The sequence below is a fragment of the Rhagoletis zephyria genome, unplaced genomic scaffold (genome assembly GCF_001687245.7).
Source record: "Rhagoletis zephyria isolate East Lansing unplaced genomic scaffold, Rhagoletis_zephyria_1.1 Rzeph_scaffold_00419, whole genome shotgun sequence".
In the NCBI taxonomy this organism is placed as follows: domain Eukaryota; kingdom Metazoa; phylum Arthropoda; class Insecta; order Diptera; family Tephritidae; genus Rhagoletis; species Rhagoletis zephyria.
In genome coordinates this window covers 217,277-236,634 of record NW_016157503.1, presented here as the reverse complement: position 1 = coordinate 236,634, position 19,358 = coordinate 217,277, and the positions used below count along the sequence as shown (strand labels likewise).

The 19,358-nt window shown below is 37.6% G+C and overlaps 1 protein-coding gene across 1 annotated transcript; it reads left to right on the top strand.

The window, feature by feature from the left end:
- The first annotated feature begins 435 nt into the window (after positions 1 to 435).
- Positions 436 to 17,057, top strand: LOC108359603 (probable serine/threonine-protein kinase fhkB). The gene is made up of 2 exons (XM_017611526.1): positions 436 to 447; positions 16,089 to 17,057. The coding sequence occupies exons 1-2, from the start codon at positions 436 to 438 to the stop codon at positions 16,956 to 16,958; spliced, it is 882 nt and encodes a 293-aa protein (XP_017467015.1). The 3' UTR covers positions 16,959 to 17,057.
- Positions 17,058 to 19,358: the final 2,301 nt, after the last annotated feature.

Genomic DNA, 19,358 nt, shown 5'->3' with positions numbered 1-19,358 from the left:
AAAAAAAAAACACATGGAAAACAGAAAACAAGCATGGCAAACTGTGCTCTCAAGGCCTATTCATCAGTGTAAAATCGAAGCGCAGCCATTAAGTTTGCGCACTCACACTGTTGCGTGCCACATTTGCACGACATACTAAGTATTTGAGTTTTGCTTTATTTTTTGCTGAGTTTTTGTGGTTTTTTCTTCCCTTTTTTTTAATGTGCATACAGATCTTTTATGGGTTTTCAAGTTTACACACTTTTGTTATTGCAATGTCGTGCAACAACACTTGAAAACTCATAAGCAGCCAACAAATATGGCTGGCACTGACTGGCTGCAGTAGAGCAGCATCAGCACTTCGTTTTATTCCACGGCTACAAATTCGTATGTAACGTACATTGTCTTTGCTCCTAACGTGAGTTATTGCGGTTTTTGGTTGCTATTTGTGTGAGAATGTCTGTACAAGTAAGTCTATGTAGAAGCGCACAACTTTAAAAAGCATTGCAGGCGCGAGAAGTTGTTGCGCAAGTGAGACGCAAATAGTGCGGGTAGCCGGTGAGAGTAGTAGCTTACTAAATTACATTGACTTCGCACTTTTACGTTTTCTTCTACTACACATAACAGCGTGCCTTTGTTTGACATTCGCCGCTGCTTACCTTCTTGCGTTGCGTGCGTATACTTTTTTCTTTTTATTTCATTTGTTTTAATGCTTTGTACTACCTTAACTGGTTTACTTCATCTTTTGTTAATTCACTGATTCTTTTCTTTTGAAACTTTCCTCACTAAAACCACAAACGAGTTTGTGTCACTTACTTACACTACTGTCTGCCGCGCGTCTAGCCTTCACACTCGAATGATCAAATGCATCTGAGGAAAGTTGAAGTGGAGCTTTGGCGGTAGTTTTTAGTAGTAGTGGTAGACGGCAGAGCTTAAAAGTATCCGTGTGCGTGGGTTGCGTGCTAATTTAAGTGTAAAGTTGCATTACTGCGGTGGAGATGAAAGTGATGAGAAAAGTAGTAATGGTAGCAAGATTTGTACAACAAAAAATATAATTCTATGACCGAACGCAATTTAGGAAAAGGTTGGTGTATTAATGAGTGTTCAGTAGCGGAAAGCTTTATGCCGGGAAAAATTAAGTTGTCTTATTTCATTATTTTTTCTCTAATGTGTGCCATTACTGATTTGATTAAGTTCGTAAAGGAAACTTGAAGTATGTATGTAGGTAGAAAGAAGTATGGCCCACTTCGTTCATTTCAAAGCAACGCACAGAGGCGGGAGCGGAAGTATCTAAAAAGCTTTCTCATTGTAAACATAACTTCGAAAAAGCAGTGGTTTCATACTTCCAGAATAAACAAATTGTGTCAAGTAGGAAACTGTTTAGCAAATCCTGAGGCTAGATTTTAACTACTTAGGTCGTACGAGTGTCTGCCATGATCGAGAGGTAATACGTGGATTATCACTCGGTGGACCTCAAGTTTGGAAACTCACCTAAAACATCCAATTTAAATTTTTTCTAATCACAGTTTCCCCCCGGCAGGCTACCGCAACGCGCAGAGATAACTTCTACCAATCAAACTCAAGTTATAGTTTTATTTTCTTGTCGCAGTCGCGAGCTTTTCCACCACGAAAAAGAATGCGGTAAAACTCATTAACATCAAAACACACCACCAAATTAGAATAGCAGATCGAAAAAGCACCGTGAAGTTAGAAACCCTCGAAGGCATTTCCGTAACGAAAAAATTATCCCATGAAAACCTACAGGATCAAAGAACATGCACCTATTTTTTCATTTTTCGGGAGATGCTTTTAATTCGTAGTTGCACAATTTAGTAAATCACTGACAGAATTAACGACCTGTGTATATAGTAAATATTTTACAAGTACGCTGAGAATTGTAGAAAACGCAGGGTGAGAAAATGGAACTATCAACTTGAAGTATTTATGTACATACAACTTATATGAATTTTATTTCATAAGCACGGTAAGAATTTTAGTTATTGCCGGGCGAATGGAAAAGAGGCCATGGGGAAATAGTAAAAAGTTACGAATACAATGCCAACAATATTGTCTTAAGTAAAAGAGTTTAGTTTTTGAAAGAAATTGCCAACCCTCAAATTGTGCGCAGACCAGGAATAAGAGTGGGTTCTATAGAGTGGTAGTAGGTACGCTCCTCTAAACTCGAATATAAGTTAAATATATATGTAAAAAAATAAATGATATTGTATAGAACGAAAGATATTTTAAAAAGATTCATAACAGACAAACTTTACAATAGGGCTGCCATTATTTTAAATTTTTAAAATTACTCTATTGTCAAACTAAAAATTTATTTATTTATTATTATTTATTTAATGTGGCTATCAAAGAAATCATATTTAAAAAAACTGTCAGCCTTAACTACTTTTGAGTAGGGTTGCCATATATAAAATTAAAAAAATATATAAAATAAATGTTCTATATAAACATACCAATTTGAATACATACACATCTAAATACTTATATCAAATTGTTTTTCTTTTTTAATTGCAAATCACAAATCTTGAACAGTGTTGCCATTGCACATATAACAAAAGCATGAAGGTCAATTAAGTACTACAGTTTGGGTATCAAACGTATGATTTCAGTCTGAAATATTTTTGACAGGGTTGCCACATAAGTAATGTACAAAATTAAATACATTTTTAAATAGCGAGATGCGTCAGTTGCTTAATACGAAGGGGTATTGGCACCCCGCCGCTAGGAACTCTATTTTATTCATATTTAAGGAATTATATTTCGATAGTTGCTGCGGCCTAAAGAACGCTTTCAATGTAGTAATGTTTTGAGTGCATCATTTGTTGCTGCGCCGTTCAATTTGCCAGTTTTAACTACATACTATTTCGGTATTTTTCTGCTTCCTTTAGCAGAAATTACATAATAGCCTTACAAAAAGGCGCAATTTTCACCAGAACTGCCCACTTTAATTCCCTTCAAAGAGCCACTCTCTCACTTTCTACAGCCACTTAGCGCTGTTCTTTGATCAATAGCAGTAAATATGCCTACTTTTCATGCCTAGTTTTCTTTCATGCATTGATTAGCCTGCTATTAAGGCAGCATATTTCAGGGTGCAGGGTGCTTTTTGGCAATTTTCAAGTATTTCATACAGTAAAACAATAAAAAAAACTGGAATGCACTCAACCGCATGTGCGAATTTTCGTTTTTATGCCTCTTTTTTCGTTGCATTTATACCCAAATACACTTGCACTGCAGCAATTGGCAAATTGCGGTTGTCCTTTGCCTAAATGCCGCCTTGCTATTCGGGTATTTCGAGTATTTAATGCATTTATGGTCGCAAAGCGAAAGGAAGTACAAAAAGCGCAATTATTGCAATACTTGAGAGTATAACATGCATATTTTCAAGATTTCCTGCGCGAAATTTGCTTTGAAGTGTGTACACACACCAAAAAAAAAAATAATAATTAAATTTGCGCGCAAAAATGCACAAAAGATTAAAAATTTCAACTTTCCGTATCCACTTGTATTGTGAAGCGGTCGAGGTTTGCAAAATGCGCTGAAATTAACTTTTTGAGACATACATAATTCTTCTCATTTGCTATTACCGAATAACTAAGCAATTTCAGTTTGCACATTTCCTTCCGTTTGTTGTGCTGCTTTTTTCACTGTTTTCTCCTTTTTTGAGTACGTTACAATTTTCATAAAATTCATGCAAATACTTGTGCAAAGTAGCGGCAAAAATTGCTTTATTTCTGTAACTAACAAATTTTACCAGCTGCAGGCGTTTCTTACGGCTCATCAAGTCGCGCACAAAATTACTTTTTTTCATAACTGTATATGATAAGTACATATTTAATAACAAAAGTGATATTTAAAGTTCATTAAAACAGGAAAAAATCTGAAATATTACGCGAGAGTACTGTGTGTGCGCAAAAGTAAAAATTTGCATCGTTGCCTTCTTCTAACAGGATAATAACATAATTTTTTAATTATGTTTGTTGCATTTATAATTTCATTTCCGCTAAACGGGTTTGCTTTTTTCAGCTTTCCTGATTCCTACTACCTTTGTGCATACCATAATTATACAATTACCCAGTGCAACAACCCAACCAGCCACCAGCCATCCACCCACTCGAGTGTAGCGTTGATGTCTAGGTACTGTACTAGCAGCTACTACGATTATTTGAAACGTTTATTCGTTATTGCTACTAGCATTTGCATTAATTGTACAAAATGCTATTGTTAATAATGTATAATTATGCAGTACAAAAAAAAGGAATGAAGTGAAAATATGTACGGTGGAAAAATGCAAATCCATTTAAAAATAAAACTGAAAAAACAAGGACTGAGAATTGTAATGCCACATTAAGAGCAGTTTAGAATATCTTATTGCCTTGCAAGCCTTAAATTTGTACACTGTCAACTTTCAATAGAATATCAGAACCCTAAAAGTTCACTTTAAACGCACTTTGACTTCTCGACAAAGGCTCCATCAAGCAATCTGGAATCGCGTCCAGTGCTAACGTGTCCTAGAAGGCATTACTATTGAATGGATTTTTTCCTACGGGACCCTACGTACCCTCTCTCACCCTACCGACCGGAAGACAAGACAGACGGACCACGGATGGACCAAAAGACTAGCGATATAACACAGAACGAAACCGATACGCTCTATCTTTTCGTGTTTACACGTTTGGATCCGGACTGCTTATCTTATAAACTGAGAAGCTACAGATTGAGTTCTCAAAATGTCGAAAAGTAAACTCATTCTTCTGTTGTGCACATTTCAATGCTTGTTTACTTAGCGCTTATCAGATTTCTTATGAGCTCATATCTCAGCACAGCCATAAGGGCTCTCTGTGTGGACGTTCCTTAACACCAAGCATCTCCTCACGACTTTGAAGCGTTTTTAGCTTTCAGGGTTTTAAACGGCTATTACAGGTGGGAAGAAAACTTGATTTGTCTCAACGGAAATTCTTAAAAGCGAACGGCAAGAAGTGCTTCTGCGCCTCCAATATTACCATTTCAATGCCTTTTGGTCTTCCTGCTAATCCAGAGTAGAATACGAATTTTCAGTATGCTTTGACTTTGAGTGTCTAGAATTCTTTAACTTTTTGAGTGGTTAATGAGAAACTTTAACATTTTGTGAGAGGATGATGGGTGCTGAAAAGTGAAAGAAAGCATTGGATATGAGTATCCTTAGAACATTTATAAGTATGAGTGGGAAGAAGGCTATCGCACTCGACCTAGTAGTAGCTGAGGTTTGAGCAATGACTTTAGGAGCGAGCTGGCCTCGATTCTGATAAGTTCGAGGTTGCCCTAATATGAGTCCCGGGGCACAGGAACATTTACGGAAGAGCAGAACAGAGGTGGAACCGTTCAGGATCGTATAGGAATACTCGGAAGTTCTGCTTGTCCTATGGCCCACTTAAAACCAGACATATTTTAGAAATGAGCAAAGAAAACACCAACAAACTCACGGCAGTTTGCTTACCCCTCAATAGGTTCTGTCGCAACTGCAAGGACCCGGGCTCAAAGGAGGCATTCAAACATCTTTTGTGCGAGTGCCCAGCCGCCACAAGGATAAGGCTAAAGACACTCGGCAAACCATTTCTGCAGAAGTACTGAAATTAACTAAAGCCGGCAAATGGTTGTAGGTTGTAGTCAAATTGTTGGCGTTACGCTACTACATGCATCGAGCTTCAGCACAAAGCTCTCCTTAATTTCGATGTAGCAGTAAACAGGCGTTCTCGATATACATATGTACATACATTTATATTTTCCTTCAATCATCTAAGTACCGAGTTCAAATTGTGCATAATTACATGCAACAGTCAAAATGAAAATTGAAAAAAGCAAAAAAAACTAATGGGTCGAATATCGATAGCAATCGACCTTCAGTTGCGTTGCTAGTTGCCAAAACGATATTACAGATGGCAACTGGCAACTTTCAACTAACAACTGCAGTTGCTCCAAAGTGTGTATACAGGCGACTACATTTTTTTGGTGGCTGGGAATATTTTTGGAGCGTATTTAGGATCGAAAATTGGAAAATTGTGTCATACATTTTACTTTTTAATAATTAATTAATTTTAATAATTACTTTTACAGAATATGGTGAAAATAACAAAACAACTTGAAGTTTTCGTTCCCGTGGAGTACGCCCTTTTGGCGAAACAAAAGCGAACACTGATTGCAAATTTTTTCCTTTATCAACTGAAATACCTCTTTTAAAACGACCCCGACACACCAAGTTTTCCAAATTAAAGTCATAGCTGTGGCACTTTCTTCTGCGAAAAATCGAAGAGATGCACAAGCTGTTATGAGCGGAGGTTTTGTAGTTGAACGAAGTGGTTCATCTGTTTATTAACCAATTATACAACAGCTACTTTTGGAAGTCCTTAATATGCTATGAAAATGAACACAAAACGGTAACAAAAGAAATACCTTGAGAGCATTACGTTTTGCTTCAGAACACGCGGTAGCTCTAGAGGATTGGAATTATCCTTTAAGGCCGCGTTCATGCACTTCTCTTCCTCTTAAACAAATAACTGTGATGAATTTAGCTTTATTGCTGTCTTTTCTTTAAAACTCTTTACTTTAATAATTTATTTTTAGTCGCACAGCTTGTTTATAGCCGCTTACTGGTTATCGAACTGTCCAGTTTCGATTATCGATAACTCGACAGCAACTGACGATAGTTGCCATTCGTAATACAAATTTTCTTTCCAGTTGCGTTGTCAGCTGGCAACCGAACCGTGGTTGTGTTGCTATCCGTAATCGGCCCATAAATGTTTTTATTTGTATATAGTACTGTGTATGCAAAAATGCCTTAAAAATGAAAAAGTGCAGTGAGCTGTAAACAAATATTTTAGGTTATGTAGACATTAAATTTTTATAGGCGCGCAAATGCGAATTAACATAACAAAATGCGAGTAAAAAGGTTTTTATAGAAAAACTTACACACACATATACACACACCCAAATACTCTTATTGGGGAAAACATTTTAATAAAATTATCATTACACTTGTTAACATTGTCTACTGACAACTGGTACAATAATAACAACCAACCAACAGGCGAGTAGTAGATTTTAATTTTTTTCATAAACTCAATGTAGTGCATAAAAAATACTTTAAAATGTCATTATCATTGGTTAAACACATTTATCAAGACATTATAAATAGTAATTGCCTACAACAACAACAAAAACTATACCAGCAACGCTGTATGACAAGCAAGATTTCCACTTTTTATAGCGTTTCGTTTTTTTGCTGTCTGCTAATCGATGTACGAAAACAAAAACAACAAGCCGCTAGAAGCTAGAAATACACTACATTTAAAAAAACCAGTTACAAAGCAACAACAAGCAAAAACACCCTTTCGCTACATCTGAAGCAGCTTAATTTATGCTAACCACCCTGTTGAAGTGAGTTGTCCATTATTTTATGCAGCAATGTTGCAGCAACATTGTTGCTGAGGTGTGCTTAAATGGCAATCGTATGTAGAGTGATAGGAGAGGGATTGAGCTATTTTTTCACATTTAGGCAAGCTTGGATTAAATATTTTTTAAATGAAACTTCATTATAAACGACTTCGGTGATATTTGCGTTAAATATTTAAGCACATGGTGAAGGGTGTATATGGCGAATGCATGGATAGTGAACTCACAAGGGGCAAGGACAGACATGGATAAATACAAATACATATATAAAGGCAACGGCAAATATAAGTAAAGTAAATTACAAAAAACAAATATTAAAATACAGGAAAAGATTTAGACTGATATTCAGGGGAAGATAAAGATGAAGATGAAGATGAAGATGAAGATGAAGATGAAGATGAAGATGAAGACGAAGATGAAGATAGAAAAAAAATTATCAAGATTAAGACGAGGCTGGAGATGATAGTGATTATAATAGATGAGGATGTAGATGAAGAACATATTAAAAAATAGATAGCAAATTTCTTACCTTCTGGAACTTTTTCCATGAAGTTTCACTTCTTCCAGGTGTGAGGACTATTTGCACGCGCTCAGTTATTTAAATTTTGGTTTAGAAATCCATAAGTTCAAAATGCATGGACTTAGAGTGTAATAGTGCGGCAATTTCGAAATTAGGGTGCTTTTTGAAGTGTGTATTTGTTAACTCAAGCAGATTTAATTTGCTATTTGTATGACAAGTGTTACAAAAACAACAATAAAAAACAGAGTACATGAGGATACATACCAACAATAGCAACCAGTGAATTAAATAAATACATGCAGAGATTCAGTGCTTGTTGCCAAACAGTAACTGACAGACAAACAAGCGCAACAACAAGTGTAAAATCAACAAAACACGCTACACACTTACCAGCAACAATAACAAATGAAACTAGATAAAATAAAAACATAAACAAACAAGGGGTTGCTTGCTGCTGTTACAGTTCCCTTCCTCATGCCCGCATACATTTAAGCCAAACGATCTTGTTGCAGATAATTCAGTCAAGTGAAAGTAATTTCTATTTGCCGCTTGAACTTGTCTTATTTTAAAGCAGTGCACTGCACTAGCTATTTTTCATATTTGTTCCCCCTTCAATAGTAGTAAAACATACCTTGGAGAATTGCAACACGCGTTCGCGCCTATATGCCCGGTTATTGCACATTAACCGCTACTCAAGCTACTACATACATACATATATACATATCTGCAAGCGCATCTCTACAGCATGCAAACCCGCAGCTGTCAAGCGAATAGTTGCGCTCGCCGTAAATAACAGTTTTTCTCACGCATCCACTTGAAAATTTGTGGCAAATGAGCGCGCGTGTCGTGTGGCCAGTGTTTGTCGCTCGCCTCTCGCCGCTCGCACACCAGGAGCGAAATGCACACCCTCACTACTAAGGCGCCGTCAAACGCAAACTTTATCTGCTGCGAATGAAGTTCAACTTTTCCACGCTACCGTTCAAGTTGTCCCGCGGGAATTCGTTATTCTATTTAGAAAATACCGCTTAATACATTTCTTCACAAACTCGTCCACTTTTTTTTCTTTTCCACTTCATCGTTCATTTGGTAATTGAAAATTGACCGTGCCGCTTACACGAATGTTGCGCGCATTATAGATGTTACCATTGTCATTACAATTACCCTTAATATGCAACAACAATCAAAGCGATAGCAGCAAATTTAATGTAGTCAACTGACTTTCAACAATCATTTATTTAATTAGTTCAGGGATTTACTATCGCTTAAGTACTAAACAACGACAAGTTTTGCGGTGAATTATTTAGTTTAGATTGTTATTGATAAAGTATGAAAGTGGTGCGAAGAGGCAGAGAAAAACCTGTTGTGATGGAGACGGTGTTAATAGCCACAAAACACTGTTTTTCGCTATCTTATGTTTGTGGGAAAGTAATTTCGCAGCTAATAATTGAGATTTACAAACTTTCTTTCCTTAATTATTTTGATTCGTTAATAAAATAACACCATTATTACCTTCTCACGGTGGCCATTATAACTTGCCGAGTACTGATTTGGATAGAAATAAACGTCAAACCGTCATGCAACTGCAGACACCTTCACTTTTGTTTTCTAGACGCTGGAAGCTACAAAGCTTGGTACTGCTATCTAAGGTTGCAGACAGAGTGAAAGCGAAGCTAGAGATGAAGATGAAGATTAAGATGAAACCGGCAACGAATTGCTTGCGTTGCGGGCAAGCTGGCGAGAGTCCATAGTGGAAGATGAGGTTTTTCACAATTGCAAACAATTAAATAAAATGTAAACAACTCATCACAGCAAGCGATTCGTCCTTTAAAAGAGTACCGCACAAGCTGACCGCTGGTGCATCGTTGTCATCTTCGTGTTGTTGTTGTTGTTGTAGCGGCACTACTAAGCCGCGCCTACTTCGGTTCATCCTTCAATCATTTTCGTCAAGCTCAACTAACGGTAGGCCCAGGAAACGAGCAGTTTCAATAGGATCGGACCAAGGGCGAGGGGTGTTAGTTGAGTGGTATTGAGCTGGCATGTGAAGTGGTGGTTGGTGTCGTGCGGGGAGTCTCCACATGCCGAACACTCATAGGGGATATTGAGGTCGAGTCCGGACAGGTAGCTGTTTAGGCGGCTACAGTATCCAGACCGCAACTATATACTATGTTTACTACTGCACTATTTTTCGTCTTCGGCTTCGCTTCCAATCTGTCTGCAACCTAAAGGTAAGACAGAGCGAGGCGTAGCGGCAGGTATCCACACTGAACGGAGCGGAGCAGAGAGTTTTCACAGTCCAATATCAGATCTTTCCTATGATGACACCAAAGAGCAGCTTCTTTCCTTGCCCACCCTGGCATTGAAATCGTCTATAATGATTCTCATGTGGTCACAGTAGTCTGAATAGAGAACCTGTCGGGACAAAACTATTTTAACAGGCTCGCAATGATGGATTTGTACACCACTTCGTAGCTACTAGTTTATGGAGCCACTGATTGCAAATCTTCAGTTAGGTCAATCCAAAATGGCGGACAAATTTTTCCAAAGGTATTGAATTCGCTCGTAACTTGTTACTTGGTGATTTTTGGTACTATTTAGGAGTCTTTGTGGTAGCTGATTACAAATCTGAAAGCAGGTTTCAAAAATTGTAAACCATCTTGTTTAATTTTTGTTTCCAAATAAGTATGCGAAGGCTTTATAGCTACACAAAATTCGATTCGAACGAAGAGGTGCTCGATGAGAAAGCGAATTATTGGAAAGATGTTGGGCAAACGTTGTATGATGTACATTGAGTTAAAAGAAAACTATGTTGAAACACTTGTGCGTCCTCTTTTGGCATTATTTTACAACGAACTTTAGGCCTAATATACAATATAATATATAATATAATAGGCCTAATATATAATAATAATCGATAGATACATTGAGCCGGTAGCAAGTAGCCCTGTAAAGCGGAATCTACCACCTTCTTCTCATCCAGTACGAAAAAATCAGTAGCTGAAAATATTGAATTTCTAATGACCTCCTAATCTAGCCTTTATCTTCACCAAAAGAAATCAGTCATTAAACAAAGCGATTGTCTCGCCTACTGCCTTCAATTAAACCCATTTACCGAATTACTATTTTCTTTACATTCACATTTTCGAAATGCTCAAAAGTGTGCGGTCGCAAATCATACATACCTTTCATTCATTATTCATCCGTATCTGTGGCGGATTTTCTCTGAGCCTTTTTTGCATGCATCAAAATTAAAATCACACACACTTAATATATAAATATTTACACATTCCACCTTTTCAAAATGACCAAATATTTTTACATTTTTAAACACATACACACAGAGAAGCGTGCGAAAATCCTCCTTACTTTTGTAGATATAAATAAATAAAAATTTTATTTAATTAAAACACATACCAAAGCCGCTAAAATCCAACAAAATCCCCAACACGCTGGTATTTTTATATTTGTTTTGAATAGCGCGCTGTCACATATGTACAAACGTAGGTACATATAAATAAATGTGGTATTATAAAAATTTGTTCGCATTTTGCTGTTGAATTCTTTTAATTGAATATCAAATTTCAGTTCCTTTTCGCAGCGAAACAAATTTACAATGCAACACGGTAGTAGCGTTCAGGGAGCGATGAGTAGCGAGAAGTGTGGGCGCGCGGGGGAGAGCATAGTTTTTTTTTTTTGCTCGAAAGTGATTGTGGCTATGGTGACTATGGCGGTGGTGGTAACGCGCGAAAACATGACTGACCGCTAGCTAACACTTCCATGGCAATGAAAACGAGGTTAATTCTTTGTTGTATGCACGTTAAATACCCGCACACACGTCCTTCGCACATGCAGCTCATTACCGAGCTCGCACAGTATTGGCCTCCAACTCAGCAATTCGTTGCTTTGTTGATTAATGAGCAACTAATTATTATCCTGGTGTGCATTTGCAGACACACAAGCTTTGAAAAACTAGCAATGACAACAAAATGGTACCAAGTAAAGTTTTAAACATATCATGGGCCATACGCTTAGAGCTACAAGCGTACGTAAAAAATAACAGTCATAAATTTGCAATACTCATAACTTTTCCAAACAAACACACCACACTACAGAGGCTCACTAAGGCTGAACGCTCATACCCAAACGTGGCGTAGAAGCTCGAACCACCCGCTGCCAGTGCACGCGTCATAGGCGTTATGTCGCTTCGGTGGCAACTCGCCGTTGGTGTAATAGTTGTTGTGTGTGGGGACTTTAGGTATATATATATACTTGCCTGCATTCATATAAAAGGAAATAATTTTATTTCAATTTCCTTGGCTTTGCCACCATTTTGTGCGCCAAACTTACCCCCAAAATACGAACGAGCAGCAAAACACGAACACCCATCCCCACGCGTGGCATTAATTTCAATGTGCGCACTTCTACGAGTATTTCTCGTTCAAATGGATTTTATTAGTGACTGAGTGGCTGCAGGCAGGCGGTCGTACTCATTACTAATTACATAATTACACGACAGCAAATGCTGAGTAAGTAGTGCAAAAGTTGGTAATATAATTTCCCTTCGCATAGCGCACCAACCGCCAATCATTTCATATTTCAGTCACTTTCGAGTGCATTTCATGGTAAAAACTGGGGTATGCGAGCCGGCAACGCTGCGTTTCAAGTGCGAAATGTTCGTGTGAGGCATGTAAAAATGAGTTGAAAGTGAATTTATTTTATTTTTTTCACTCTTTTAAAAAGACCATTTATTAAACTTAAGTTTACACGCGCGCCTAAAATATCTTTGAAGTTCTCAAGTGTTCCAAAGAATCCTGCACATTTAACATTTATTGTTACTCACTGGAAAATATGTATAATTGAAGGATGCCTTTCCTCAAACGGAGTTGTTGAGCAAAGCCCTCTCCTCTGTTTTAATAAGCTCAAGCCGCTATTAATAGGGAAGTCATCTCTATGTACACTGGTAGGTCCAAGTTAGACTGCGATCTATTCTGAAGAGCTTGGTGTCGATCGGTTCCTGCGGCTGGCAACGATGAAGTTCTGGGCATATTTGAGGCCTGTAGGATACTAAATAATATTGGCGCCACTCCTAGCTAAATCATCTACTAAAACCACACTTCAGGCAAACGATGGCAATATAGCCCACCGTGTCAGCTGATAGAAGAAGTGGTGCCACTACCACACAATTTCCAGTTGGATTTTAGAAAGCGTAAATTGAATTTTAGAAAACGTAAATTAGATTTTAGAAAACGTCAAGTGGATTTTAGAATGGTTTAACTGGATTTTAGAGTAGTCAAATGGATTTTAGAAAGCGCCAATTGGATTTTTGAATGATTCGTACACCATACATAGACTTTATACTAATAAACTTTAAATATTGTTTAATACTTTTTATTAGGTTTTAGCAATATAATATGCATTAAATTTGAACAAGCGACAAAAGTCTCTGTATAGCGCCAATCGGTCTCTTCCAATGAACACCTCATGTTAAAGTTGCAGTTCGTTTTCATACCAAACCCGGTATGTTCGCGTTGTGACCGATAGGAGATATGTCAAGTACCGGTACTTTAACCTGCAGGTCAAGTCTAAGCTAGTCAAGTAATGCCAAGTTGAAGCTACGCTCGGTGACTTAGCCAAATAGAAGACAACGATAGAGCAGATGAATTGGTCAAGGCATAAACTTGCTTGGATGAATCTCTAGCGGTGTTACTGAGATACCCTCTCGGACAAATTCAACCAGAAATCCATTTCCAAATTCGAGAGAAAAGATGACTTGATCAGAGTTCCAAACATGTAAGGTAGCACGTGAGATTTCGCCTGACTATAGCAGGAAAAGAAAGGCCCTGCTGCTATTTAATATTGTACCGACCATTACCGGTCATTGGCATGCGAGCTTTCGCCTGACTATAGCAGGAAAAGAACGGCCGAGCTGCTATTTAGTATTTTACCGACTATTACCAGTCATTGGCTGCTAGGAAGGCAATCTTATAGAACAGGACTTCCATATAACAGAATATGCAGCAGCTCCAGCTTAAATGGCAGCGGGGTAGAGTATTGTATTTCCTAAGCGGATGCCCAGGTCCAACTTCTTTAATACATACAACTTTTGGGAAAGCAGTTAGTGGATAAGCGTTATGCACACATTCATAAGCTATTCAAAATGGTTTGTTTAAGCTGCAAACATGTTTGGCAGATAGGCTATGATACTAGAATGAAAGATCACATTTCACGAGAACTGCAGCAAAATGCCCCTAATTGAGTCCTGAGTGGAAACTTTGGAAGCACTACAACAAACCAACTTCGTTATTTGCATACGCATCTGCAGTCTTATTATAACTAACGTTCTATTCCACTAGTGACTTATCTCTATTCCCGAAAAACTTAACAGATTTAAACCAAAACTCACGAAAGTGGGGCAGATGAGTCAAAGATGCTGAGGTAGTTCTAAAGCATCATCCTGCTGCTGCTGCTGTTGTAGAGGCTTAAGGTAATAAAGAACTTTGCCAATTGCACAATGGCGGATTAGATTACCCACCAGCAATGAGACATGTAACTTTTTCCGTGACAGTCCGTGCCCAAACGGAGCTAGCCGTCTTGCATTCCAGCGTTTTCTACGCTGAAAAAAGCCCTTCTATCCAGATGCAGACCACACGTAGCCAATAGAACCGTCACCCTTTTTTACGCGGCGACAATGGCTGAAGGGTATCCAACTGGCTAGCTCATTGGCCGTGGAGTTACGTGCGATATAGCTGGGCCATCGGACCCAAGGAAGCTTGATAGAGAAGTGACCTGCTGCGATTGAGTGAAAATTTGGTATTCCTCCACACCTTTTTAACTTATCATGAAAGCGCAAATGGCTCTGATTATTGCCTGGCTATATCCGCTTGGAAAACACTGCAGTGATCCCATAGCCAAAATTTGAAACTGATGCAGCTTCGACCCAGCCGTGAATAACTTCACATGACTGTGGTTTCGAATGTTACACTCCGCCCAACCCTTCTCGGATGATACCGCAGCGACAGCTTTTCTGCTATACCTACGGGCATAATGTTTAGCATTACCTTATAAGAGTAGCGGGGTACGAAGTGCTTTGCACTCTGCAGCGACTTAAACGATGGTGGCTTTATCTAGTTCGCTGCACCCTGCAAGGACACTACACTATAAAAAAAATTGGTTTCATTATGGTATCAGATAGCCAGTAAGTCACCCTCAGTGAGAGGCCCTACCGCTTTCCAATGGCACTTCTATAACAATACTCCTTGCTTGATTATCGGCTTTCAGGAAAGCTTACTGTCACCTATGGCTTTTTGCAGGAGAAACGCTCCATGCTCCCAACGAAGCTCTTCGTCAGGAGTTTGAGCAATTGAGATTTTATATCTCCTTGCAAAATAACAAGCTCAATCTTGTTAAGGCTTCCCACAACTGGCGGCCCAGATTTCAACCATCTTTCAGCCGATTTTCTCTAAACCCTCCAGAAGATCGTTGACGACAGCGATCCAACTCACCCTTGTGAGATTTTTCTTAAGTGAAGGCGCTAACTTAATAACTAGGAATACCAGTCCGTAGGTGAGGTTGTGTTGGGTTAGGGTGCCATTTAGACTAGTTTTGATCCAAGTTAGCGGACTACAAATTCCAGCGAGTGCTCGACACTATTTACCTCTTTGAGGTCCCTAGAGCAACGGTCATTTGCTTGGTAACCCCTTGACCCAGTAGGTAAGTATAACAACAGCGCTAATAAGAGTGCATCTAAGGGAAGTCCTCTGTTCAACCCAACCGGTTCAGATGTGTCTTGTCATCCGACATGTGGGTTCGCTAGTTCTGAGCAAATACTACGATTAATCACGACAATTGGAGGCACTTTGTAGCTACCTAGGCTGCCTAGAAACCAGAAAGGAAAGCACCCAAGTTTTTCAATTGTAATTATTTTCTAGTAGAAAATCACGTTAAGGCAATAAAGCCCGGGCCGAGAAATAAAAAATGGAGCTAATAATCCCTCGCCTTCATTTCGCGAGAAACTGATGAGTTCAGAGAGTTCATGGGCTGCTCTTGTTTTCTTCTTTAAAAACTGTTTCAATCTCATTCTTTTTCTCAAAACTGCTTCAATTTAATTCCTTTAGAAACACAACTCAACATCTTCCTTCTTTTCTTACAGGTTTGGTTCCAAAATCGACGCGCTAAGTGGCGAAAAACAGAAAAATGCTGGGGTCATAGCACCAAAATGGCCGAATATGGCCTCTACGGTGCCATGGTGCGACACTCGCTGCCGCTTCCCGAAACTATACTCAAATCAGCCAAAGACGATGAATCGGTAGCACCATGGCTGCTGGGCATGCACAAAAAGTCTCTCGAAGCCGCTGATATACTAAAATCAGACGAGAGTGATCGTGAAACACCCACCTCAGATGACACGAACACCTCCTACTCAGCGGGCAGCACACATAATTCACCGATTTCCTCCTTCTCCATATCGCGTCTGCTCTTCGACGCGCCATCAAAACACAAACGACACCACGACGTGGTGGGGAGCAGTGCTCTCGGTGGCGGCGGCGTCGGCCTAGATCTTGCCAACGGCACCATGAGTGGCCTCGCAGAGCAGGCGCATGCACAAGCGCATGCGCATGTCATGCAGCATCATCCCTACAATCAGCAACAGCATTTACAACATGTACAACATCTACAACAGTTGCATCAGCAACAATTGGCCGAACAGCATGCAGAGGCGCAACGAAGGCAACAAGCGCATCAACATCAGCAACAACTGTTGGCGGCGGAAGCGGAAATGCAACGCAGACGGCAGGAGGTGCACGAGCAGCGCGAACGCGAACGGGAAGCCGAAGCGGAGGCGGAAGAGGCGATGTGTGGTGATGATGATGACGATGATTGTGATAGGGAAGAGATTGATATTTGTGATGATGTTGACGATGATAAGGATATGAAAATGTTGCTGAGCGCCGAGAGTGCGGCGAAGCGGATTAAACAGGAAAGGGAGAGTAGCGCAGCAATGGCGCTAGAGAGTAGATGAAATTTGTGCATTGATGTGTTGTTGTAAGTTAGTTAGGGAGGGATCGATAGAGAGAGAGGGAGAAGAGGAAGAGGGGGAAGGGACAAAACTAGTAATTGAGTGAAGGGNCTTAATAAAAAATAACGCATTAATGCATGTTTTCTTCCCCTAAAAACTTGTTTCGCCGTTACTTATTATTAAAAGATTGTAAAGCATTAAATATCGATAGATTTGTAGTCATAAGCAATTTTCATTGTGATTTAAGTTAGTAATTTTTTATTTTTACTTTTTTTCGTAACCAGTGTTTGTAAAATTTTACGATTATTGATTAGAACGTTATATTAAAAACTTTAAGTAAAATTTGATAATATTATCAGAAACTTCTTAAGTCCAAAAGTGTTCTTTAATTATTATTTGTTTTAATGAATTGTAAGACGATGGATAAGCAAAAGAAATAAATTTAAATAAAATTGCATCAAGTAAAATCAAATTTAAAAAAGTAATTTTAAATAAAATAAAGCAAAATAAAAAAGTGAAAAAGAACAAAATAAAATGAAATAAATTAAATTAAAAAATAAAAATTAAGTAAAAAATTTAAAAATAGAGTGAAAAAAATACAAAATAAAATATAATAAACCAAAATAAAATAAATCAAATTAAAATAAAAATAAAACAAAAAATAATATAAAATAAAACAAAATGCAGTAAATTAAATTAAATTAAAATAAAATAAGAGAACAAAATAAAATAAAATAAGAGAACAAAATAAATTAAATTAAAAATTATGTAAAATAAATAATTTAAATTACGTTAACAAATCAAAATTAAATTAAATTAAAGTGATAATGATAACGAAAATAAAAATAAAATAAATCATATAAATTAACTAAAAATTAACGGAAATACGTTAAAATAAATTAAATTTTTTTTTTGTTTTATTTGTAACCCATCTCATTACGACAAAAGCTTTGTAAATATTTATATAAAATATGTATAAATAAGAATAAAAACTTACCCATGCATATATTCTACACAATATAATCTATAATATTGTAGCTTTAAACACTAATTATAAATTAATACAAAATGAAATTTAAAAAGCATATATTATTAAAAAGAGTCTAACGAAAAACCAAACGCACGAAATCAAATAAACAATGAATCTTTGGAATAAGTAAATTATGTATTGCATATAGTATACCTAGAAAATGATTAAACGAAATGTGGAATAAAAGATCTATACATACATACATACATGCCAATAAATTGAAAAAAATGTGTTTTCGTTTCTGGAAAAGGAGGTTTATACATACATATCTACATATTTATGTATCTCCACTGCCAGGACGACATACTGATATTGGGCTTATTGTCCAAGATGAGGAGCATTAGAGTAATAGAGGAAGACCAACGGCTATAAAATTAGTTTGGAACAACGTGAGGGACCAAAATGTTCAAAAGCCAGTATATTTCCAAACTTAACTTTGAGGTAAATGCAATTGTTTTAGTATTTAGGGTTTTTTACAACACTCGTTTTTTTTTTACTTTTATACCGTCTCATACAGCCTACCGCAAATAAAACCTTCATGACCACCCTAATTCTAATGTCAATGCGCATATCGCATTTCTTTCCATTCACGCATAATATAGTACACATTAAAATAAGCGCATAAAATCAATAAAATAAGCGAACAGTATTTCGACGTCTGAGTGAAAGATCGACCTATCTCGGCAGCCAGTTGGAAAACGCCCCATCTTAAAATTTGATTGAAGAAGATAATATAGGGGAGTTTTAATTATATTGCTATGTGGTATTTCTCTCACTCTTAATTTTATCAATGACACTCCCACTCTACGCCTAAAACTAAGAACAGTGATATTTATTTATTTTAAGCTGGTTTCAATTAAATAGTTGGATTTTTTTTTGTTACGTCTTTTTGCATTTCAGGTGACGATATACATACATATATACAAAACATATACATCAGCGTCCGGACTATGCTCCGATTGGAGCAGATTTACTCCAATTTTAACTTTTGTCAGCATTTGTATAGAAGGTGTAACAGAAGTTTTCTCTTTTACTCCTTAACATGCGGAATCACTTTTTATTTCCCACAGCGGGGGATTGATTAAGGACCAAAAAAATGTTTTGGAAAGGTGTAACTTCGTGCCACTTGGCAGAGTATATGTTGACGTTAGCTATTTTACCGCACAGTAGTGCTGCTGCAGAAAGAAAGTTTTCAGGGATGAATCTCATTAAACATAAAAACAGGAACTGGCTAAATGTCAAAACAGTTGAAAGTTAAACCAAAGGTCAGAAATTTATACGCCGTCTGAAAATTTATTAATTTTTTTTTAATTATAAATTTATTGATGGAATGTTTGTTTTGAATAAGGGCCGGTCGTTCAATGTCTGGTTAT